The sequence below is a fragment of the Cibotium barometz genome, chromosome 35 (assembly GCF_041138505.1).
Source record: "Cibotium barometz isolate CiBa-2024 chromosome 35, ASM4113850v1, whole genome shotgun sequence".
NCBI classification, from domain to species: domain Eukaryota; kingdom Viridiplantae; phylum Streptophyta; class Polypodiopsida; order Cyatheales; family Cibotiaceae; genus Cibotium; species Cibotium barometz.
This window is the reverse complement of record NC_141080.1, coordinates 27,753,200-27,779,016: the sequence shown is the minus strand read 5'-3', so window position 1 is coordinate 27,779,016 and position 25,817 is coordinate 27,753,200. Positions and strand designations below refer to the sequence as shown.

Sequence of the window (25,817 nt, the reverse complement as noted above, 5' to 3'; positions counted from 1 at the left end):
ACACATGGCACAAATAACTTTTGGTAGAGTAGGTGTGTCTACGTTTTTCCTAAAAAATGAACATATGGTAGAATAACTTTTGGCACATTAGGTGTGTCTACACTTTTCCCAAAATGAACATATGGCGGAATAACTTTTGCTAGACTAGGTGTCGTGTGTCTACGCTTTTCCCAAAATGAACACATTATACGATAAGGACGAGGATGATAAGCATGGAGGATATGTATTGGTAGATAAATTGTGTTGAGGAGCTACACTTGTTTTGCATAAGTAGCTAAATATGCTTGTATATGCATTGGTAGCAAAATTGTATTAAGCAGTGATATGTTGGATGGGATGGCGTTAATTATTGCCATGGAGAAGGCAAGATGGTGTTCTTTGGTTATGGAGATAGAGTAATCATTAACCAACACTAAGGATTTCATGCCTCACAAATGTTGTATCTCCTAAAACTTCTAAGGAAGAGAAATTATTTGAGTCATGGCCCCAGTTCACAAATCCTTTATGGTTACTTCTTAGACATTAGAAGTTAAAATATAAATAGGAATTTCTTTACTTCCTTCCCAAATCAAAAAAACTAATTGCCAAGTATCAAGAACGAAGTATAATCATGGCTTAGTCTAAGACCCAACTATTTAGAGATAGTTTAGATTGGCACATAGATCAAGTAGCCACTTTAGGTTCTTCTCTGGATCTCATGATTCCAAGACCACCATCCTTTTTATAGGATCTCCTTTCAAGCATAGATAAACAATAAGCTCTTTGAAGATCAACAAAATATCTTTTAATTGACTTGGCTTGATTCTGATCATGAAATTTGAATTTCCAGTTGTATAGGGGCCCAAGCTAAGGCTTCTCTAAAAATATACCAATCCATACTCTTATTAAACACAAGCTTTCCCCCTTCCACGTGGCTAAAGGAGAGCAGGGAGAGGGCCAAGGGAGAAAGGGGAGTGATCAATTTTAAATTTTTGAAAGGAGAGCTATCCCTTCTTACCTAATGATCTCCTTGAGAGAAAAAATAGGAGGCTCCCTCTTAAAAGTGAGCTTCATGATGAAAACTTCAACGTGTAGGTGTGTCTCTCTCATTGTAAAGAAAAGACAAAAGGACATTACATGTAAGATGCATTTATTTGAGAGTGAGCACACCTCACCATGCACCCCCACCTATTAATAAGTGCGTGTGGGTGTGTACATGTGTGTGTGTGTGTGAGAGAGAGAGAGAGAGAGAGAGAGAGAGAGAGAGAGGTTGCATGTGCATGTGTGTGTGTGTGTGTGTGTGTGTGTGAAAGAGAAAGAGACAAAGAGAGAGTGAGATGGGGTTAGGCATAGGCGGTGAGAGAGAGAGAGAGAGAGAGAGAGAGAGAGAGAGAGAGAGATGAATGTGTTATATATATAACACACACACACACATGTATGTGTGTGTGTATTTTTATTTACATATATAAATACCCATGTATATGATATATGTGTATTTGTGTGTGTAATATACCTATCTATACTATCTATTATATGCAAGTTTTTGGGAGGGGAGGGACACTGCATCTATGTGAGAGAGTCACACATAAACACACACAGATATGCGAGAGTCACACATAGACACATGCGCACATGCACACATACACACATACTTGCTCACACATACACAATACACACACTTGCACACACTTTTTTTAGTAATATACACACACTTACACACACACACACATGCATGCACGTACATATGTGTCCAACTTGAAAACCACTTTTTTGACCCAAAAATAGGGTTGGAAAAAGAGAAGAAAAGAATGTAGTTTTCCCGCCAAAATTCACAACATGCCCTTGCAATCATGCTACATGTTGAATGCATTTGCGCCCAGTAGATATCTGTTGAGAGCTTCTGCGATGGTGGGCAGTGTTGGGTTATCAGCAGCCGGAGCAACTGCAGAGAAGAGAGGGGCCTTGATAGTATTGGAGGGCCTGGATCGAAGTGGGAAGAGCTCGCAGTGTTCGCAGCTGGTGAGCTTTTTGAGCAAGCAGGGCGTCTCTGTAGAGGCATTGCGGTTCCCAGATCGATCCAGTGCCATCGGCAGTATGATTTCTTCCTATCTTTCCGCCTCCACCGACCTTGACGACAGCACCGTCCACTTGCTTTTCTCTGCCAACCGATGGGAGAAGAGGTAACAATCCGCCCCATCTTTGTGAACAATGAGAAGGAGTTTTAGGGCTTCTGTTGTGGCTCTTCTGTGGAGAATTCTAGGGTTTCTGCGGAGCGTTCTAGGGTTTCTGTGGAGAATCTGTGGGATATTTTTTAATGTTATTATGTTAGGGTTTCTCTGTCATGGAGTTTTTAAAGCAGAGTTTCTTAGAGAGGTTCCTCACGGGATTTTTAGCTTGTTTTTGTCTAAGTCCTGATTCTGAGAACCAGGGATTAATATGCGCCTTAACTAAGTGGCATGCTCACTGCCTCTCCCTGTTAAGTCAGCCTCGGCTATGCAACAGGTCAACCCTACCACGTAGAGTTATACACCTCTCTCTCCATTGTTGTTTTTTCTGCACTTGCTCTTGTGTTTCCAGATTTGGTCATCATCTCCGCTGCGTATTTTGACAACTCTTTGTCACAAATCACAAATCAATATTTTATTGCAATGTAGATATCCGTGCTCATTGCATTTAGCATTTAGCATGTTTTCTCTGTGTATCATCTCTCAAATCAATCATCGTATGCAGCCTTTGCCAAGCAAGAAGCAGCCAAGATGCTTATCATTTGCATTGTAGAATGAGGAAAGCAACCAGGGAGAGCTAGTGTTTTCTGTAGATCTAGGATCCACTAAAAAACTATTCATCCTTTTGCGATTGGTCATCTTTTAGGAATAGGCTACCACCCTTGCTCCCCACAATTCATTGTATCCTTTGTACCGGATCTTTAGTGTATGTAGCAGAGTTTATACAACCTCTCTCTCTACACTTCTGCGTTTTCTTTCTCACAACTGTTGTCTCATTTTCATCACTTTTTGTATTCTTGGCTTTACTTGTTTTGTTTTAGTGAATTAGTCATTTAAAGCTTGTTTTGCTAATTAGTAATTAAAAATTTATTTAACTTGTTTGTTAGAAATTCTTATGTTGTGGTTCAACAGAGAATTTGTTTGTGTGTATGTGGGCATGTGTGATTTAGTTAGGTATTTGTATATTTTTGCAAGTTATTATTACTATTATTATTATTATTATTTTTGGGACTGTATTAAGTTTTTTAATTATATATATATATATATATATATATTTAAAATTTTATTTGTTTTTGGTGATTCTCTTCTTTCTTTTAAACTTATTCATAATTTCAGATTCATTTGGCCTTATGACAGTATATATATAGTACTTGTTAGACATCCATTGTGAATATTCATCATTATTTTATGGGTTAGAGTATGATATTTGTGAGTGCTTGTGTGTTTTAAGTCTCTGTTGGGCATTTTGTCTCTGTTCACACATGAAGTGCACTAGTAGTCTTATAGTTGGTATTAGAGCTTAGGATTAGCTATTTTTTATTGGGTTGGTTGCTTGACTAGGGATAGAGTCCATAGAGTCATGAGAGCACACCCAAGGTTGAGGAGAGTGAGATTGTGGCTAGTTTGGCCTAGATATCAGCAAAATTTTCATTTCTAGCATCTTGCACATGTCGTCTCCTTGATTATGGGCAAGCGCTTTGAAACTGTCAGAGCATAGTAGGTTTTGGGAAGAGTCAATCTTGGGGTATCTTTTTTGCGTTCTAGTTTTGTTCTTCATCATGGTTTCAAATTGGATGTTGGCAGCTTTGAATTGTTCAAATTTGAACCGCTCAGTGTCAAATTTGGATTGTGCACATGTCACGTGCATGTCCAGCCATGGCTGCACATGGACATGCATGCACTCAAGATGCAACTAACTGAGAGGTAGGTGTCAAGGTCGTGTATGGGTCGGAAAGCTTTGTTTTGGGACAGCGAGACACATGTTCCATGGGGTGAATGTCATGTGCACAGTGTGTATCTACCGTGTGCTACACGCACGCAAGACTAGTTTCGAGGCTTGGGGAAGCTTGGAACTAGGCAGGCTGATTGACGAGCTTAGTTAGGAAAATACTAACGGGCGGGCACCCAAGTATGGACGGGCGGGCGGCCAAGTGTGGACGCCCGATGACCGGCCAAGAGCCTATAAAAGGGTGGCCAAGGTTAGTTATTGGATATAGAGAATCTCGCGAGTTTGTGAGAGCTCTATGGTCTTGGAGCTTGGATCTAGTGCAGACGTGCACCTGCTTTACGCAGCCGAGGTCGGCAGCAGTCTCGAGGCCCGCGAGGGCAGCTTCGTGGCGGTATGGGACGTTGCGAGGAGGAGATTGGTCGGTATGTCAACCTAGTTAGCTCAGCTCGTGGCTCGGTGGGGACAACCAAGACTGTGGACTCGCCCACGGCTGTCATGGTTGGGAGGTGAGTCAGGCCTGCACCCCCTTGCTTGTTTGTTTGTTCGTTTGTTTGCAGGTTTTGAGTTTCGAACCAAGATCGATCACGAGGGGATCCGTGGGGATTTGACAGCGAACGAAAAGGCTGTTAGAAGTCATCTCCTGTCTTTATTAAACACCAGGGCCTCTGTTGTGGGTATGCCTGTCCTTTGTAGGTGTTCTATCATTTTTCCTTACTTTTCGTATTTTTTTTCATTTTTCCTATTTTTCTAGGGTATGGGAGGCAGTGTAGGACCTATCGACTGTACCAGATGTTGGCCGATTGGTCATAGGTAGTCCCAGATTCTCTCTGCTGGCCGACTCCACGTGTGAGGGCGGACCCTGAGAAGCTAGCCGACTGGTGATTTTCACTGGTCATGGGCATTTTATGTCCCATATATGGGGCCATATAAAATGGTCCCATGGCCCCCCACTCATTATATCTTGTTTTCATTGCGGGATCTTGTGTATAGAGTAGAGTTACACGCCTATCTCTCTCCTTCTCTTGTGCTGTCTATTTTCTACACTCTACTTGCTCTTGTGGTCTCAGATTTTGTTATCATCTCCGTTGCGTATTTTGACATGGTATGAAAGCTGTGGGCTCTTGAAAGATCTTGGGAGTTTTTTGAGCAAGAGGGGGATTGTTACGTTGTTGATTGTTACGTTGTTGATTGGTGGATTGTTAGGGACTGTTCGGGAAGAGAAGTAGCAAGGCTAAGTTGTTGGACAACTGCTTGCGGGTTTAAAGTTTTTTTTCCCACCCACCCTGTCAAATCCACACGGATCTCCTCGTGATCGTTCTCGGTTCGAGACTCAAATCCTGCAAAACAAACGAACAAACAAACAACAAGGGAGTGCAGGCCTGACTCACCTCCCAACCATGACAGCCGTGGGCAAGCCCACAGTCTTGGCTGTCCCCAGCGAGCCACGAGTTGAGCTAACTAGGTTGATGTACCGACTAATCTCCTCCTCGCGACGTCCCATACCGCCACGAAGCTGTCCTCACGGGTCTCGAGATTGCTGCCGCCCTCAGTTGCATAAAGCAGGTGCACGTCTGCACTAGATCCAGGCTCCAAGACCATAGAGCTCTCACAAACTCGTGAGACTCTCTATATTCCAATAACTAACCTTGGCTACCCTTTTATAGGTTCTTGGCCGGTCATCGGGCGTCCACACTTGGGTGCCCGCCTCCCACTCAGACTCTGAGGCGTCCATCCCACTCGGGTCCCACCAAAGTCTTGGAACCTTTCGGAACTCGCAAATACACTATCGTTTCTTCAGAGAACTCTCTCGGTGAACGATGCCCATTAGAATAAAACCTGTCTCGGTCTTGAGCACTTCTAATAGATTCCTTTGCAACTTGTAACATTTCTTGCATATCTTGCAAAAATTTACGTACTGCATCATGCTGAAGTCTTGAGAATCCTACTGTAACAGGTGATCTAGGTTAAAAACCATACATAAGCATGAAAGGACTAAACACTGTACTCGTATGCTTAGTACTGTTATATGCAAATTCTAACATAGGAAGATAATCCTCTCATGAACTTTGTCTTTTGGATACATATGCTCGAAGCATATTTTCCAAAATTTGATTCACTCTTTCAGTCTGGCCATCAGATTGAGGATGATCTGAGGAACTCAAATTCAAAGTTGTTTCCAACTTCTCAAAAACAAGTTTCCAAAAATCACTCGTAAACTTAGAGTTCCTATCACTGACTATGTCTTGCAGTAACCCGTACAGTCTAAACGATTGCTCGATAAACTGCCGTGCTAATTACGTAGTTGTAATAGTCTTCCGGGTCGGTAAAAATCTAGCCATTTTTGTCAAGCGATCTAACACAACCCAAATAGAATCGTGGCCTTGATGTGTTCTTGGCAATCCGGTAATAAAATCCATGGAAATACTTTTCCATTTATTACCTGGGATTTGCAAAGGATGCAACAATCCAGCCTGTCTAAAGCGTTCAGCTTTATTTGCCTATCAAATTTGACACTTGAGAACATAATCTTCTACATACCCTTTCATCTTTGGCCAATAAAAAGTGTGTTCCACTAATGATAGTGTCCTGTGTACCCCAGGGTGTCCAGCAAAAGGAGCGTTGTGACACTCCTTAAGAAGCTTGGACCTAATATCCGGGATCTGTGATACACAAATTTTGTCATTACAGAATAGTAAACCATTCCGAATCATCCACTGGCCTCTTGTAGCCTGAATAGTAGACTGCTCAGTCATTGAGTCTTGGTCAATCAATGAGCTCCCGTCTTGGATCTTCATAACTATCAGTCCTGCAAAGTCCTCTCAATGATTGAAATAAGTCAGTAGAAATCTCGGTGAACGACAAAGTATTCACCTCTCTAATCCGACTAAGCACATCTGCAATACTATTCATGGACCCTTTCCGATAACGGATCTCAAAATCAAAATCTTGTATTAACTCTGTCCAACGAGCTTTCCTTCCTCTCAAATCATCCGTATCACACACATACTTGATTGACTGACAAACTTGGAGCCATAAATGATGTCGATCATAAAGAATTCACATTTACTTAACTTAGCATATAGTCCTTGCGATCCCAAACTTGCCTTCCCGTAGGTAGACGTACCTCATAGGTATGGTCGTTGAGTGTCGTATCAAGACTCAATTTCTGCACAAGTTTATAGTTAACAAAGTTATGCGAACTGCCAGGGTCTAAAAGAATGTGAATTTTATGGCCATTCACTTCTCCATAAAGCGGAGAAGATCAATCAAGCCAAATACTTTAGAATTGAACAGACAATCAGAACAAGTACTAGGGCGAGAAAGTACAGTAATTGACGTACTTGTCAAAGACAACTGGTTAGTTGCCTTGGGCTTGGGTCCTGCGTTTGTCTTGGTATCCTTTTGCTTTGGGCACTCGTTACGCATGTGTCCTTTTTCTTTGCAGATAAAACAACGTCCTTCCTTCTTGAGCTTTAAAGCCCTAAGGAGTCATTTCTTCTTTGTTGGTGTCGAACTGGAAGGTTGGTCCGAAGACTTTTCTTCTGTCGTGTTAGCCATAGGTGCGGAGAACTTTCTTTTATGCTTGTTCCCCTACTCGGTAACGGGTTTCGACTTGGAAGAGACCATTGTATCATCATAGATACGAGGTGAATGAATGGCCTCGTCCAATCTTTTACATTTGTTATTTTTAACTTGTAAACGATACGAGTTTGGTAAACCAGCTACGAAAAACCCCAAAAGAGTAGTGGGATCCATCTTTGTAGCTTTCATCTGCAAGTCACGAAACTTTTGGAGGTAGATCTCAGAAGTGAGGTGCTGCGAGGTCATGGTCAAAGCTGAAAACTGGGCAACAACATCATAATCATTCTCTTTCTTGAGGAATTCTTTCTTGAAGACGTCTTCGAATTGTGCCCAAGTCGTTGGCTTAGGGTTGAGTTCTTTCCACCAAAGCAAAGCTTTGCCGGACAGGAAACCTGCTGCTAACTGGATCTTCTTTCCATCATCATATGGATGAATCTGAAAGTGAACTTGCCACTTATGTAGCCACGTGTCCACGATCTCCTTGGTGCGTTGCTTTTGCTCCCCCTCGAACGGTTCTGGAGTAATGTTGGGGCCTAAAGCAGAAGCCAAGGTATCCATACCCGAGAAAGTAGAGAGGGTAGTGGTCAATAGAGCAATGGAGTTCTGCAAAGCTTGCATCTGGGCTGCGATTTGTGCCTGACGTTCCGTCGAAGAAGCTTTGAGAGCTACTTTGAACTCTTGGAAATCTGATTTTGACACAAAATCGTCAAAAAGATCGACATCGGTACCTTTCGTAGCCGGCAAGCCTTCGTGTTCCACGAGGGGCTTCAACTTCGATTCTTGGGTCGACATCATGAAGAGGGTACGTGGAGAGAAAATTCGATCTTTGCACAAGGAAAGTGCAAGTGACCTTGAGAGCTTGAAGATGTGTGGCAAGAAGCCTACTTAAGGGGTTTATAAAGATAGCCCCAAAAACCAAAAAATCTCCAAAAGCTAGGCTTAGCTTTTGCTTTGCTTTTGTGTTTATATATATATATATATATATATATTCAATGTTCTTAAAAAAAAACATGTTTAACCTTGGAGAGGGGGGTTTTTTTTTTAATCTCAAAAAATTAAACTTAAAAAAAAACGAAAGCCAGCCTAAAACGGCAAAGGCTTTCTTCGTTTTTTTTTTCTCATCCCTCCAGGATTAACCCGTCGGTTGGAGCTGCTGGCTACTGACGTCATCTTGCTGCCGTCGCCAACCACTGTCGGCGCCTGCTTTCTTGCCGGCGCGCCTGCTCGCCCGTCGACGGTTGCTGACACGCTATCCTGCACCTGCAACAGTCCGTGTAGGTGTGGCCACAAGGCCATGGGCTTGCCGGCCTGGCCTGGGCGCCTGCCCGCTTGGCCTAGGCGCCTTCGTGGGCCTGGCCTGGGCACCAGTCTGCCTGGCCTAGGCGCCTTCATGGACTTGGCTGCCTGGCCACCTGGCTTGGCAGGCCTTAGGCGCCTTCAGCTGCCGGTAGCCACCGCCTGCAAAACTCGCCAACGCACAAATCCGCCAGCACTCGGCCAACCAACGCGAATTCGCAATCCAGCACTTCTCTTGCTCTCTCTCTCTCTCTCTTTCGAACCAGAAAAGCAACGAACATGCTTTTTTTTCTGTTTTCTCTCTACGGTCATGCGACTGTCTTTCCTCTTCTTTGCAAAGCAATCAACCCTTACTAAACTACCATCCCCATCAACATGGGTCTCTTTGATGAAGAAAAAACACATACTGAATCTGAAAACAGCAGTATACACAAAAAAAACAGCAAGCTTTTTAACACATACCTTTCTTCGACCTCATCTTCTCTACCTGCCGACTTGCTCGTTCACGAGGTATGCTCTGATACCACTGTCAAATCCACACGGATCTCCTCGTGATCGTTCTCGGTTCGAGACTCGAATCCTGCAAACAAACGAACAAACAAACAACAAGGGGGTGCAGGCCTGACTCACCTCCCAACCATGACAGTCGTGGGCGAGCCCAGAGTCTTGGCTGTCCCCATCGAGCCACGAGCTGAGCTAACTAGGTTGACGTACCGACCAATCTCCTCCTCGTGACGTCCCATACCGCCACGAAGCTGCCCTCGCGGGCCTCGAGACTGTTGCCGGCCTCGGTTGCGTAAAGCAGGTGCACGTTTGCACTAGATCCAGGCTCCAAGACCATAGAGCTCTCACAAACTCGCGAGACTCTCTATATCCCAATAACTAACCTTGGCCACCCTTTTATAGGCTCTTGGCCGGTCATCGGGTGTCCACACTTGGGCGCTCGCCCGTCCATACTTGGGTGCCCGCCCGTAGTATTTCCCTAACTCAGCTCGTCAATCAGCCTACCTAGTTCCAAGCTTCCCCAAGCCTCGAAACTAGTCTTGCATGCGTATAGCACACGGTAGATACACATTGTGCACATGACACCCACCATCCCCACGATGGCAGATTTGTTAGAGATTGTCACGTGCACACCAGTCACCAGTCAGGTGTACAGTGACATGGCATCATTTTAGCATCATCAGGCATTTTATGGTCATTTAAATGAATGTTTTCAGCATGTACCACATGGTATGAGTTGGATTCAGCATGGTAGCATCACATTAGCCATATAGACCAGCATTTGGGGCTTGTGGAGGTAGCCGACAGTATGTATACATCAGCCGACAGAGTATGGACAGTAGCCGACAGCATTTACAGCCAAGATAGCATTTTATGCTATTTATTTGTCCAAAGTTGCTGGCCGACAGCAGTATGCTGGCCGACCAGCCTTATTTGAGCTATATAAAGCAGGCGCCTCTATTCCTCACACCATCCCAGCATTCAGCAAAGTGTCTCCAGCGTTTCTCCTCCAGGAAGCCTTGGGGAGCAGCATATTCAGCCAACGCATCAGCATTCAGTAACCAGTCCATCATATTCAGCATTCAGTACATCATCTTCAGCAAACGCATCTATCTCCTCAGCGTTTCCTCCCCAGGTAACAGGAGTACATCTGTGTTTCAGCATCACATCAGCATTGCTTCAGTCCCAAAGCCATCCCTTCAGCGTTTCCTTCCCAAGAGACAAGGGAAAGACAGTGGGACAGCAGTACATTCAGCATATCAGTATATTCAGCATATAGGCAGCATATTCAGCATCATAGATCTATTCAGATCTCATTGTAACCGCATTCATCATCTAATATAGCTGCATTGCATTGACACATATTTGTCTATCTCTTAAACATCAATAAGTGCAGTTTAGTTAGACTAAGGTTGTGATTACTACGGTCGAAGACCATCACATGTCACATTGGTATCAGAGCGTTACAGGGTAACCAACCTTAGAGCATGTTCATTCCATCAGTCATTCAGTCAGACATCATGTTAATCGCTTCCGCACAGTTAAACCGAGTTCTCAAAATCTTGCAGGCCACCCTTAGGGATTTTCCCTTAGGTATGCATTAGTAACCCATCCATCTGCATTCTTGCACAGCATATAGGGTTGCACATGGCTTGCATAGTCATCATCATAGCAGTCAGTCTTGCATCTGCAAAGCATACATGTTTACCCATGAACTCTCTGGGAAAGAATGACATCCATCATCAAAGGAGGACATAAGTTTTGGGCTTCAACCGGCAGCAGAAGGGGGTTTCTCTTCCACAGAAGATGGAAGTTTGCTCCAACATCGCCTCAGGAGGTTCAGAGCTTCAGGAACGACGGAGATGGTAGGTGAAAGGTTTCCACAGGCAGGTCAGGGGTAACTCAGGTATTTCCAAGCAGTTTTAGCAGCATTTGCTGTTCAGTTCCCGCAGTACATAGAGTCTTGGCTCAAAGGATTTCACTCCTGCAGACGACCTCAGTCCCGGCAGCAGAAGACAGAAGGGGGCAGTGGTTCGGAGGAGAAGGATCACCAGAGGAGTCGAAGGTTGCCAGGTATACCACCCAGCAACAGTTTAGTAGCGGGGAATGTCACGTGCACACCAGTCACCTGTACAGTGACATGGCATCATTTTAGCATCATCAGGCATTTTATGGTCATTTAAATGAATGTTTTCAGCATGTACCACATGGTATGAGTTGGATTCAGCATGGTAGCATCACATTAGCCATATAGACCAGCATTTGGGGCTTGTGGAGGTAGCCGACAGTATGTATACATCAGCCGACAGAGTATGGACAGTAGTCGACAGCATTTACAGCCAAGATAGCATTTTATGCTATTTATTTGTCCAAAGTTGCTGGTCGACAGCAGTATGCTGGCCGACCAGCCTTATTTGAGCTATATAAAGCAGGCGCCTCTATTCTTCACACCATCCCAGCATTCAGCAAAGTGTCTCCAGCGTTTCTCCTCCAGGAAGCCTTGGGAGCAGCATATTCAGCCAACTCATCAGCATTCAGTAACCAGTCCATCATATTCAGCATTCAGTACATCATCTTCAGCAAACGCATCTATCTCCTCAGCGTTTCCTCCCCAGGTAACAGGAGTACATCTGCGGTTCAGCATCACATCAGCATTGCTTCAGTCCCAAAGCCATCCCTTCAGCGTTTCCTTCCTAGGAGACAAGGGAAAGACTGTGGGACAGCAGTACATTCAGCATATCAGTATATTCAGCATATAGGCAGCATATTCAGCATCATAGATCTATTCAGATCTCATTGTAACCGCATTCATCATCTAATATAGCTGCATTGCATTGACACATATTTGTCCATCTCTCTCTTCTCTCTCAAAGACACTCAGATCGGTGACTTGTGGCACTTTCGGTTTGGCCACTTAAATGTGGATACATTGCGACGGGCTTTCTGGGACCAGATGGTGGTTGGCTTGCTAGATGTTGGCAATAGGCAAGGACGTTGTAGTTCTTGCATTCGTGGTAAGGAGCATAGGGAATCTTTTTTAAAGCAGGCTTCTAGGCGGGCTTTGAAACCTTTGGAGTTGGTACACATTGACTTGTGTGGACCTATGCAGACCCCATCCTTGGGAGGTTCTTTGTATTTTATGCTGCTTGTTGATGATTGTAGTAGATTCACATGGGCTTATTTCCTTTCCCAGAAGGACCAAGCTTTTGCTCGGTTCAAGGAGTGACATGTGATGGTGGAGAAAGAGTTTGGATTGCAGATAAAGACTCTTCGGGCTGACAAAGGAGGAGAGTTTTCTTCTAATGCGTTTGTGCGGTTTTGTGCGGAACATGGCATCAAGCGGGAGTTGGCCAATACAAGTTTGCCTTCAAAGAATGGAGTGGTTGAGCGAAAGAACCGGAGTCTGGTGGAGATGGTGAGGATGATATTGGAGCATTGTGATCTTCCTCGTCCACTTTGGGGAGAGGTTGTGGCTACGGCTGTCCATATCGTCAATTGATCTCCGACGACTTCAGTACCAAAGATGACTCCCTTTGAGGCTTATTTTGGTAGGAAACTAGATGTCTCCCATTTCCGTATGTTTGGGAGTGATGCCTATGTTCACATTCCAAAGAAGTATAGGGGGAAGCTTGACTCAAAGTCCCAGAAGCTTGTATTTGTGGGGTATAATTCTCTTTCCAAAGGATATAGGTTGTATGATCCGGAGTGGAACGAGGTTGTTGTCAGCAGAGATGTTTCTGATGAGCATGTTCCAGCTTTTGCTGTTGATGAGCCGCCACTTCTGGGAGTGAGTCTGATGAGGATTCCTAGTCGATTGTTCTAGCTGGACAGCCTTAGTCAGTTAAGGAGGTTGAGCCCGTGGTTGGAGATGAGCCCCCCCCCTCCCCCCCGCGCGGGCAGTAGGAGGCTCCGCGTTCTGTTCGAGTACCCAGGTGGTTGTTAGACACCCTTCGGGAGTCAGGTGTTACGGAACTTCCCTCCAAGTGGACCACAGAGGACGGACCTCAAAGATCGCATAGAGTTCATGACAAAAGTCATTCAATGGAGTTCTTACAGTTAAACTATGCTTTGATATCTCGTATCATGTAGGACAAACAGCCCATTTCCGTAAAGGAAGCCCTTTCACAGGATACTTGGAGGAAAGCCATGCAAGTGGAACTGGTGCCATAGAGAAGAATAAAACTTGGGAGTTGGTTTTCGAGGTCGTCAAAACGGTTAGTCATTGGTGTCAAGTGGGTCTTTAAGACCAAGTATACGTCAGATGGATCGGTGGACAACCACAAAGCCAGACTTGTGGCTAAGGGTTATGCTGAGCAGCTTGGCATTGACTATGAGGATACCTTTGCTCAAACAGCGAGGATGACCACGATTCGGACCATTCTTGCCCTTGCCTCCTCACCGGTGGCCCGTATATCAGATGGATGTGAAATCCGACTGCTAGAGTACTTGGCTGATTGGCATATTGCAGGTCGTGAGCACTTTTGTGCTAGTTGTGAGCATTTGGCTGCTGTCGGCCTGTTTTGGGCTGGCCGACCAGCAGCTCGGGGCCATATAAAATGGCCCCTTGCTCCCCACACTTGCCATTGTATGTTTCGGGATTTTCTTGCGTATATATGGCAGAGTTACACAGCTTCTCTCTCCCTCTCTCATCTGCATTTTGCTCTCTACAGCAGTAGTCTTCATTTCTGCTGCGCATTTTGACAATAGCTCTATAGCATATGAAGATCACGATTCAACAAGAACCTTTTTGTATGAATCTTGTGCATAGGCATGCATGATCAAGATTTGTGTTAAGATCCTAGAACCATTGTTTATGTAAGCATGTTTTGGAACATAGAGTAGATTAGGGTTTCTTCTCTTGTCTTCTCTGTGCGTGCAAGATTAGTTGTGTAATGAAGGTGGGAAAAGGAGGGGTTTTATGTGGGAAATAGGTGGGAAAATAGGAGGGGAATTGTGGGGAATGAGGGGGACTATATAAGTCAACCCCAAAAGATTTGTAAGGTACGTATCGATTTGACACCTAATCTACATCCCTCCTGCTCCTCCTCTCCTGTGCACTCCCTCTCCCTAGTTCACTCTACCCCTCTCCCCTCTTTCCCACTCATTCTCACCCTGCCCTCCGTGGCCTTCCTCTCCTGCCCCCTTTCCCCCTTCTCTACATTGGTATCAGACTACTTTCCGTGGGATTGCTACCCTGCTGATTTGACAGTAGCAAGACTCGAACTAGCTCAAGGGACTAGCAGTTCGTGAGATTTGCCAAGGCAGAACAGAGTGGTGCGTGGAAGCGAGCAATGGAGGAGGTTGCCACACTCAGATTCTGCTGTGCGCACATTCAAGGCGATACGTAGCTGAGCGTGGAATCGCCTGAATTCTGGCCTAACAACATTGCCTTTTGCACAAGCGTAGCCCACAAATCTGTCGAGCTACTTCAAACGGTAGTGGTAATTGGCTGCCTGCTACACGACCAGCTGCTATCAATCCTGCTGTCGCCACCCATCCGACGCTGCCGTTCAGCCAGCAGCAGCAGCCGCTAAGCCACCACGCAGCACACACGGCCGGCCACCGCTCCGCTGTCGCGCCTCTCTTGCAGGCCGCTCAGCTGCCGTCTCTTTCCCGCTGGCCGCTCAGCCTTCGTCCATCTCGCCGACTCTCGATTCCGCCGCCGTTTCCTCAGCCGAGCCTAAGGTTAGTTGGGCTGAAGGTTAGTCTAAGGTTAGTAGAGGGTAAGGCAACCGGGTTAGTTGGGGTTAGTTAGAATCTCACCTAACCATAGTTAGGTCAGCCTACCTAGGTTAGGTCACTCTAACCTAGTGTCCTAACTATCCTAGCTGCCCTATTGGTCTTAGTTGGGACTACCCTAGGTGTCTTAGGTGTCCTAAGCTCCCAAAAAAAAAGAAAAAGAAAAAGAAAAAAGCCTCTTTATCCCTCTTTTAGGGCACTCCTACAGCCCTATTCTGGGCCCCTTTTCAGCCACCTTTGTGGCTCATTTTGAGCCTTCATCGACTGCATTTGAGCCTCTACATCGAGCCTTCGACACTTGGCACATTTTCCTCGTGTCACTCATGGCACCCAGGCGTGCACCCCGGTCGGATGAGTCATCTCAGCACGGTGACGATGTTGCTCAGCAAGAGCAGATGCCGGTCACAGAGGGTGCATCTCCCTCACAGCCAGTTTTTGCTATGCCTACCGACACAGTTTCTAGATGCATTGGCCTCGATGCTTCAGGGGGCTTTTCACCAGATGGGTCAGCAGTTGGGGCAGCAGCTCACCATTGCTATGGCTATGCACGATATAGCTATCACCCAAATGGGTCAGCACATTGGGCAGCAGATCACTACTGCCATCACTATGCATGATAAGGGCAAGCAGCCCGCACCCCAGCACGGGGATCAGTCGGATAATCAGGGTGATTTTTCTGACCCGCGCAGGGGGTTTATGGCTGATGGCCGTCGCGCTTATGATTCTGGTTCTATGCATGCACCCCAGCATGGGGATTATGTTGATATGGGTGATGCCCCTGCCCGTGCCGCCGAGCACTTCATTGTTTGATGCCAGGCCGCCATTTGGCTCGCAGATTTCATTGGCTGAGCCATCCATTTTGGGCCGGCCTATTGGCACATTTCCGCCCACGGCTAGCATGCCTAGATTGGGTGTTGGTTTTCAAGGCAGTTGGGAGAGAGGCCAGTCCTCTTCTCAGCCTTTCTCTATGCCACCCACTCACCGTGATGTTTTTGGCATGCAGACTCAGCAGGGATTGCATGCTTCGATGACACCTTCTGTGAACACATTTAGTCAGACTCAACCTGTGTATCAGAGAGGTAATGCTTTCAGCCAGATGCATTTTGTGCATCAGGGGAGTGGTTCTCCTATCCAGCAGGATGCTGGAATTGGGCAGCATGCAAACATGGACAGTAGGAAAAAGGCTAATTTATGCTTTAGATGTGGAGAGAAATGGACACCTGAGCATCGAGATGTGTGCAAGATGAAGAATGTCAGCTCAGCCAAACTCAGCATGATAATTGAATTCTCAGATGATGAGGAAGTCACTGATGTTGCAGACCCCCATGATGTCTCTCATGAGGAATTGACAGGAGCTCATGGTGCAGATGAAGCTCCTGACACAGGAGCCACAAAGGGGACTGCATTTCCCTTTGATCCGGGTGGGGCTAGTGAGCAAGCCACTCATGTGATGCATGAGATTGATATTCAGCCTACATGTGGCAGGAAAGGCTGTAAGCCAACACTCTCTCGGGTGGAGCATCAACTTACAATGCCTTTTCATGTCAGAGGTGATGCTAATGGTAATGTTCCTGTGGATGATGAGCAGATTTATTGGGATGCCCAGTCTACGCTGTATACCATCTCACTTCATGCCTTGATGGGTGCCAAAAGTGCTGACACAATCAGGTTGAAAGGAATGATTAATGGCAAATCTGTTCATGTATTGGTCGACAGCGGTAGCACTCACAGTTTCATTAATTGCAGGACATTGCAAAGAGTGGGATTGATTGCTACAAAGATAGACCATGGCCTGAAAGTGGAGATAGCTAATGGACAGCATGTGATCAGCAGACATTGTTGCCAGGATGCCAGGATCAAGTTCTCTGAGGACTATGAGTTTGCAGGCGATCTTCTGGCATTGGATATGGGGCCAATAGATGCTGTCCTGGGATGTGATTGGCTGCAATCATTGGGGAAAATCAGCATAGATTTGAATGCCTTATCTTTTGAATTTTGCCACAAGGGTAGATCGGTTACATTGCAGGGCATTGTAACTCGGAAATTGCAGGTCATTTCAGCAAGGCAGCTAGCTAGGGAGCTCAAGAAAGAAAGTGCCATATATGCATTGAATGTTTTTGTACCTCAGGAGGGTGGCATTCCCCATGTGGATGATTGTGATATGCAGCAATTGCTCTTAGAATTTGCGGATGTGTTTGTTGATATGCCATCTCAGTTGCCCCCAAAAAGAGAGGTTGATCATGCCATAGTCCTGGAACATGGTAGTAAACCAATAAACAAGGCCCCGTACCGACTCTCTAAGGTTGAACGGGAAGAAGTGGCAACACAGGTGCGAGATTTGCTTGAGAAAAACTTCATTGCTCATAGCACCTCGCCTTTTGCATCTCCAGTACTCCTGGTGAAGAAGAAGGATGGCTCTTTCCGTATGTGCATTGTTTACAAGGATTTGAATAAGGCCACCATTAAGAACATGTTTCCTATTCCCAGGATTGATGACTTGCTGGATGAACTCAAGGGTGCTCAGTATTTCACGAAGATTGATTTGAGGTCAGGGTACCATCAGATCAAGATGAAAGAGGGTGATGAGCATAAGACTGCCTTTCGTACAGAAAAAGGATTATATGAGTTCAAGGTGATGCCTTTTGGTTTAACTAATGCACCAGCCACCTTCCAGGCACTCATGAACAAGATTTTACACCCCCTTCTTTTCAAATGTGTGCTGGTATTTTTTGATGACATTCTTATTTACAGTAAGGGTGCACAGGAACATACAGGCCATGTCCGACAAGTGCTGGAAATCTTGAGGATGCATCAGGTTTATGCCAAGGTCAGCAAGTGCACATTTATGGTAGATGAGGTTGAATATCTTGGACATGTTGTTGTAAGTGGGCACGGAATCAGGGTAGACCCAGCTAAGGTGAAATGCATTAAGGAGTGGCCGCAACCACATAATACCACGCAGCTCAGGGGTTTTTTGGGTCTTGCTTCTTTTTACAGGAGGTTCATCAGGCACTTTGCCAAAAGGGCTACAACTCAGTTTTGAGAATCTCAAGGATGCCCTTAGTAATGCACCTGTATTGGTGTGCCCTGATTTCTCACAGTCTTTCATTGTTGAGACGGATGCCAGTGGCAAAGGTTTAGGGGCTGTCCTAAGACAGGAGCATGGTGTGATTGCTTTTGAGAGCAGGAAGTTTAATGCCAGGGAAATGAATTATCATGTCTATGATCAGGAGATGCTGGCAATCTTGCATGCTTTTGCAAAATGGCACCACTACCTGTACGGTAGCAAGATTAAGGTCAAAACGGATCACAGGACACTCAAGTACTTTTTAACGCAGCCTAATTTATCCATGAAGCAGAAGAGATGGTTGGCTGCAGTTCAGTCCTATGACTTTGACATTGAGTACATGAAAGGGAAAGAGAATGTGGTTGCTGATGCCTTGTCCAGGATGTGGTCATGCAGACTGTCTGCCATTTCCACGCTTCATCAGGAGTGGATACTTGGGATTCAGGAGGAATACATGCAAAATTCTGATGCAGCCCCTATCTTTGTGGAGTTACAGAGTCTGTCCAGCCAGGGACATGTTCGATTTCAGATCCGTAACAGACTGTTATGGTGCAAGGATAGAATTTATCTTGTACCAGACTCCAAGTACAGGTTGTTGGTCTTACAGGAAATGCACTCATCTCCTATGCGGGTATCACCAAAACATATGAGAAGGTCAAAGAAAGCTTTATGTGGGATGGCTTGTGGCGAGACGTGGTTAAGTATGTCAGTGAATGTTTGCCCTGCCAACAAAATAAAGTGGACAGTCGGTTACCCGCAAGCCTTTTGCAACTGCTACCCATTCTTGAAGGCAAATGGACTCATATTGCCATGGATTTCATTATAGGCTTGCCTTCTACAGAGAAGGGTTGGGATAGCATATTCGTGGTGGTTGACAGGATGACCAAGCAGGCCCATTTCATACCGACTAGGACATTGTCAGTGACAGGGATGCTAAGTTTATGGGTCACTTTTGGCAGGAGTTATTCACTGCAGTTGGTACTTGCGCCTAGTACTGCTTATCATCCCCAAACGGATGGACAATCGGAGAGGGTGAACAAATGGCTGGAGGAGTACTTAAGGCATTACTGTCATGACACACAGAAGTCTCGGGACAAATGGTTGGCATTGGCTGAATTTTGTTACAGCAGCACCAAACACCTTCCTATTGGCATGAGTCCATTCGAGGTTATGTATGGATGCAAAGTGGGAATGCCTTCCAGGGTTGCGGACTTAGCTGTGAAAAATCAGCAAGCAAGAAATGACTTGCAGAGTATGGATGCCCCTCTGCAGTTGGCTAAGAAGAATATGCAGGATGCCCAAGCCAAGCAGAAGAAGTATGCGGATGAACACAGGAGGTACTTATCTTTTGAAGAGGGGAATTATGTGCATTTACGTCTCCATAAGAATCGATATGCCTCGCTGAAAGGTAATACCAACACAAAGCTGAAGATGAGAATTCTTGGCAACCCGAGAGCATTGTGCAGGACTACCCCTATCTCCTACAGAGCTGATTGGTATGTGCTGTATTTTTCCATTTTTGGGCAGCCTCGTGGAAATTTTGAGGGCAAAATTCTTTGGGAAGGGATGGCTGTAATGAAGGTGGGAAAAGGAGGGGTTTTATGTGGGAAATAGGTGGGAAAATAGGAGGGGAATTGTGGGGAATGAGGGGGACTATATAAGTCAACCCCAAAAGATTTGTAAGGTACATATTGATTTGACACCTAATCTACATCCCTCTTGCTCCTCCTCTCCTGTGCACTCCCTCTCCCTAGTTCACTCTACCCCTCTCCCCTCTTTCCCACTCATTCTCACCCTGCCCTCCGTGGCCTTTCTCTCCTGCCCCCTTTCCCCCTTCTCTACAAGTTGGGATTAACTTTAATCATCATTAGTTTAGGGTTATTCCAAGATAAAGGCTTCTGTCGTTAGCACTCATGTGACATCGGTATCAGAGTGTCTAGGTGTTCTAGAGCTAGATTTTGAATTAGGGTTTGCATTTTTACATAGGCAACCAAATGAGGGTTTATGTTTTTGCAGTGCAACCAATTTTGTGCATGTACATTAGGCTTCTTTTTGCATAGATTTTCATAGATAGCCAAGTTTGCATATAGTTAGATGAGGGTTTGCATTGTTACATAGGCAACCAAATGAGGGTTTATGTTTTTGCATGTGCAACCAATTTAGTGCATGTACGTTAGGCTTCTTTGCATAGATTTCCATAGATAGCCAAGTTTGCATATAGATAGTATCGTGTAATCATCCAGTCAAGGGTTAGATGATGCAAGCCTAGGTAGAAATTTCTTCAGTATGCTTCCCTACCACGAGGGAGATAATGGAAGCTAGAAACGAGCGATACTGACAAGATGAAGTGATGTAACAAATCTGCAGAGGAGGATTTGTAGAATGTCGAGCCCAATTGGAATGAGAAATTGCCATCCTACAGGAGCATTTTTGTCAAGAAGATGAAGCACGTGAAGTTTGGTACAAGCAGCAACATGAAGAATATGAAGCATGACTCTGGGCAGAGTAGCACAGAGCCCAGATAACCAAGTTGGTGACATACTTCATGGTAGTGGTAAGCGACCAGATGGAATTACCTAGGGTTGAGAAGATGCCCTGAAACCAGATGGGCACCCGAAACAATATACAGACACTTCAGATGCCTAACAAAGATATGAAAACACAGCGGAAACAACTATAAGCAATATCGAAACACAACATTGAGCTGGAACGGCCGGCCCCCTATAGAAACTGCTTTATTCCAATGAATGAACAGGTTACAACCAAGCCAAGGTGCAGGTGCAAAACTGCACCAGATTTTCCACAAAGCTTCTTCAGCAAACATTTGCACAGGAATCAAAGCACAAACCGCTCCAAGAACCAATACGAATCAACAACCCGGTGCAGAGTCAAACCCAATGCCGAACTCTGTGCCCAAAACAGCCCTGAAATGGCTCTCAAAACAATACCAGATCTCTCCAAAACAGCCCCAGAAAAAGCTCTCAAAACAATCCTTGATACCCTCAAACACAATCCCTGAATCGATGGTCAAGAGGGAGTGGTGAAGAGAGAAAAGCATATGCCATTGTACGGCCCATGCAAGAGAGAGAAGAACCTGCTGGTGGTTGTACCACTGTACAGCGAGCGAATCTGAGAGGAGAAGAAGCGGCCTAGCTGTTGTATCACTATACGGCCTGTGCCAGACAGAGACAAAAAGGGTGCCCTGTAGCCCCCTGCTGCTGTACCACTGTACAGCCTGTAGAGAAAGGAGGTGTTGCCCAGTTGCTGTACAGTTTGCGCTAGAGAGAGAAGGCTGTCCAGTCCCGCTGTCCACTGTACGGCCAGCGCAAGGGGAAGAGACAAGCTGCTTGCTGCCCACTGTATGGCCAGCGCAAGGGAAAGAGAGAAGCTGCCTGCTGCCCACTGTACAGCCAGCGCAAAGGGGGGGGCGGTGGGGGGGAGAAGGGAAGCTGCATTGCTGCCCACTGTATGGCCAGTTGCTCTGGAGTGGAAGAGAGAAGAAAACGTTTTTATCAACCGCCTGCCACCCTCTCTTCATGTGCATGCTTCCTCCTGCTTTTAAAGGAGTCGACCAGCCCCAAAAATAGCTGTGCTTTTCCCCTTTTGCCAAAAATAACTGGGTTGGCCCAAAAATAGCCGAACTTGCCCAAATATATCAATTTAAAGCTTTTCTTGGCTTGTACTCCAAGTTTTAGCAAAAAATATCAAGCTTTATGCTTTTCTTGGCTTGATGCCCAAGTTTCATCTAGGCGCCTCCTTTTGTCCACCTGTCATGCCCAAAATATCATATGTCCAGCCTGTCTTTAATAATATGTGAACACATTGAGTCACCGACTTGTAAGTCACTTTATTGATAAAAGTCCCATGGTGCCATGCTGTGTGGCCATCTTTCAGGCCAAACCATGTCAATAAAATGCTCTAGCTTTCTTCTGTGGAAAATCCTCGTTCACACCTTGGTTCCAGACAATGTGTGAAACACTGTTCAAGACTGGTGAGAGGACCAAATTGGTGACACGTCCCAAGATCGAGAGCATTGATCCCAGTGAGGGAGAGCTTCCAAGGCAGGAGGAGCTCTTGGGTGACACTATCATCGATGGGGAGATTTCAGCAAGGGTTTCATTGCTTAGGTTGTGTGCTTTTGAACCCAAATCACAACTTGAACCTAAACTTGGGAGCCAATAGGTAGATCTTGGAGAGGTCAGAGTCAGCTTGACATTTTTAGAGGAGGTGGATCTCCTTGAATCCCAAGAGGAGGATGGGGTCAGCTCGTCAGTTCTCAAGGAGCTTCATAAGAGTCTCCCCAAGTTTGGTAAGGAAGAGGATGAAGCTATTCATGATTTAGTAGAACCAATAGAGGTTGTAATCTATCGGGGGTGTTTAAGGAATCAACTTAACTATTTAAACATGAATTAAGACAAGATGACAATTTGATGAACCATTCCAACATTCACATCAACAACAAAAACAAGGTACCAGACACCACTAGGCTGGAATGGGCCGACCTCCCCTTTGCAATACTAATATCAGCAAAGGAGTATTTATGCTCAAGTTGAGGGTGTCTGCAATACCACGCGATTGTCTCAATATGAAACATAAAGCAATAGAGTAAACAATACTCGGGAAGAGTGCTTAGGAAACACTTTCCCATAGTACTCTTTCCATATCACTATCCCTTATCTCCCATGAAGCAAGTGACATGACTTTCCATGCCCAAGTATAGGATGCTTGGTCTTGCAGCTATGGAGGGTCGAAGAGATACATGGTTATGGAATAAACAATGAACTAGAGAGGGTTAGAGAGAGAACAAAGCTCTTAGAGAGAGAGAGATAAGTACACAACTCAATGATGTAACTGTTGATTGATTTCTTCAATGAGGTACATGCACCTTTATAGGTTACAAAAGTTGCCCCAATGGCATCACTGCTTATGTTAGGTGCACATATAATATCTAGATATTATTCTTACTCTAAACATATAATATCTAGATATTATTTTTACTCCTCTAAGAGTGGCTTCACACACAAACAAGACACTTACACACTGACATTGAGCTCACTCCATGGGAGATTTCGGTAGGTCATGTGACTGGCAAAATTGTCGGATGTCCTTATTCTATTTGATTGGTTAAAGATTGGCAAAAGTTTCTACAATATCTTCATTGGTCGGGCAGAGCCTCAGAGATTGGAAATTCTCTACGCAAGAAAGTCTACATTGGAGTCAAGCATTTGATTGTTCACTTGCTTTGCGCTCTCCAAGAAAAGCATGCTTCTTGTCCACAACAGGGATTTACTTGTGTCAAGATGTCATCACTAATGAAGGAAGAGTAATTTCTTTTCTAGAAGCACAACGTTGGCATTTGGGCATGCATTGCAGATCAATTTTGATACTAATTAGAGAGCAGCTACAACCATTTGGTGAGTTATTGGATGACCCTATTGAAGGGCGGCTTGAAGACTGGACTTTGCAAAGAATGGAACATGGAGCATTCCCTAAAGGCTCTTTATCACAACTCACTGCTTCTAGCTTATATTGATTGATTCTCCTAGAACCATGGTTTTTTGATTATGCTAATCATCTTTGGGGAATCAATCAAACAAAATGGTGGCAGCAAAATTTGCATAAGATATGGGATAGCAATTTACCTCTGAAGCAAAAAGTTTTCATGAGGAGATCTATTGCTGGAGTATTCCCCGTTGGGAAAACAGGCATATTGCGTCTGTTAAATGCCCTTCATGTCAGAATCAAAACAGGCATATTGCGTCTGTTAAATGCCCTTCATGTCGGAATCAGAAAGAAACAGTGCAACATTTATTTTGATATTGTTCAAATAGTAGATCTTTTTGGTGAAGACTTTCTGGATTACTCGTGAGATTTCTTGGGAACACTTTTTTAGGAACTTTTGGATGTTTGGAAAATATGCACAACGAATGGATAAATATCTCTTTATTGCCTAGCTGCGATTTTGGGCATTATGGACCATATGGGTTGCTCGCAATCAGATGGTTTTCCATTCGTTAAAGATTGATAAGTGCTCCTACTTCCGTCAATCTTTACGACAATCTTGGCATGACAGCTATCAGCTACTACAGATTGATCAAGCTCAGTTTGAATTGTTTTTTCAGTGTTTCTAGATGCATGTTATAGTGAAGATCCCTCTTTCAGGGCTTCACTCTGTACATTAATATGGACAGTATTTTTACAGAAAAAAGTGTATGTGTGTGTGTGTGTGTGAGAGAGAGAGAGAGAGAGAGAGAGAGAGAGAGAGAGGCATGCATTGTTCAAAAGTTAGAAGCTCATTCATGTATTAAATCAATCTCTAAACTTGCACCTTTCTTGGGCACCTCTGATGTAAACTATACGCTGCCTTCTGTGCTGCATGTAGAATAATTGTCATGAAGCACTTACAATGCACGTGTAGTATCTGTGTTTGTGCTAAAATTTCAAATAATAAAGAAAATATTATTATCACACTCCTTGGTTATATGTGATGCTCGTAGATCCTTAATGGAAGCTAAGCTAAGAGGGGGAACCACACTTGTTGTGGATCGATATTCTTATTCGGGTGTTGCCTTTTCTGCTGCAAAAGGTCTCAACTTGAACTGGTGTAAGGTTTGTTCTCTTCACGGCTTTTGCCACTCGAAGTTGCTTTTCGCCCTCCTGCAGTCAAGATGGAAGAAGGGAATGGTTATGCAGACTGCTCGGGGTTGAAGTTCACATTTCTTGCTGTCTCAGGCACCTGAAGTGGGCTTGTTGGCACCTGACCTGGTCCTCTATTTGAATATCCCCGCTGAGGTGATTTGTGTTTCAATGTACATTTGATGTCAACATGCTCATGAAGTCCTAGTCCATGTGTGAGCTGTACATCCTTTTGGCAAGCTTGTGTAGATTGCAGCAGAAAGAGGTGGTTATGGAGGTGAACGATATGAGAAGATAGAGTTCCAAAGGGAAGTATCCAAACAATATAGACTGTTACAGGATCCAACATGGCAGGTGGTTCTCCTACTTCTCGTGATGTTGAGAAGTTTCTTTGACATAATTTAAGGAGATGTCAAATTTAACCTTGGCTGCTACTAATCTTGTCTCTTGGAGCAGGTTGTTGATGCTACACAGTCAATGGACCAAGTCCAAGAGATGATAAGAGACTCCTCCATGAAAGCTATTGCCAGATGCGATGAGGGGCAGGAACTTCGGCACTTGTGGCCTAAAGAAACGTGAACACTTCCAAGTCCTTTTGCATTTTTTACTTCCTTTTTGTTAAGCGACATGGGGATTCATACTAGACTACCCCGGATCATAATTTGATAACTACCTGTCATACTTTAGACTGATGTAAATAGCATTTTAAATTTCCAAAAGGACCAAAAAACAACCGCATGCAGATAACACCAAGTTCAAGTTTCTGTACCAAGTAATGGTGACTTATTTGCAATCCACTATAGCATTTGGTTGGAACTTGATTGGTTTTTTGAAATGCGATAACTGCACTAGTAGTTTTTGTTTATCGTTGCTAGAACTGTTGCCTTGAAGCTGCAGTGAACTTCGGAGGGCCAGGAATCTTTCAGAATTCAGCAATTGAGATAATAATGCCTTCAAGGTTCTTTATTTGTTATGAGGAAGGGTGGGTATGTGCCATCAGATAAAGCAAGGTAAGGGGTATTTACTATTCAGTTTGCCATTCGAGGTTTCTTTATTCTAA

General features: G+C 44.7%; 1 protein-coding gene across 1 annotated transcript; it reads left to right on the top strand.

Moving 5' to 3' along the window:
* Window positions 1-1,683: 1,683 nt before the first annotated feature.
* Window positions 1,684-25,573, top strand: ZEU1 (P-loop containing nucleoside triphosphate hydrolases superfamily protein). Its single transcript, XM_086775129.1, has 5 exons — window positions 1,684-2,159; window positions 24,619-24,730; window positions 24,854-24,913; window positions 25,007-25,111; window positions 25,214-25,573. The coding sequence occupies exons 1-5, from the start codon at window positions 1,816-1,818 to the stop codon at window positions 25,334-25,336; spliced, it is 744 nt and encodes a 247-aa protein (XP_086631255.1). The 5' UTR covers window positions 1,684-1,815; the 3' UTR covers window positions 25,337-25,573.
* Window positions 25,574-25,817: the final 244 nt, after the last annotated feature.

What these genes read in the sequence shown, in the direction of transcription:
- ZEU1 (XM_086775129.1), top strand. Translation starts at nt 1,816, where the DNA reads ATGCCCTTGCAATCATGCTACATGTTGAATGCATTTGCGCCCAGTAGA. An exon ending in TCAACTTGAACTGGTGTAAG is followed by an intron (nt 24,731 to 24,853) that starts GTTTGTTCTCTT and finishes TTGCTGTCTCAG; the next exon opens with GCACCTGAAGTGGGCTTGTT. An exon ending in TACAGGATCCAACATGGCAG is followed by an intron (nt 25,112 to 25,213) that starts GTGGTTCTCCTA and finishes CTCTTGGAGCAG; the next exon opens with GTTGTTGATGCTACACAGTC.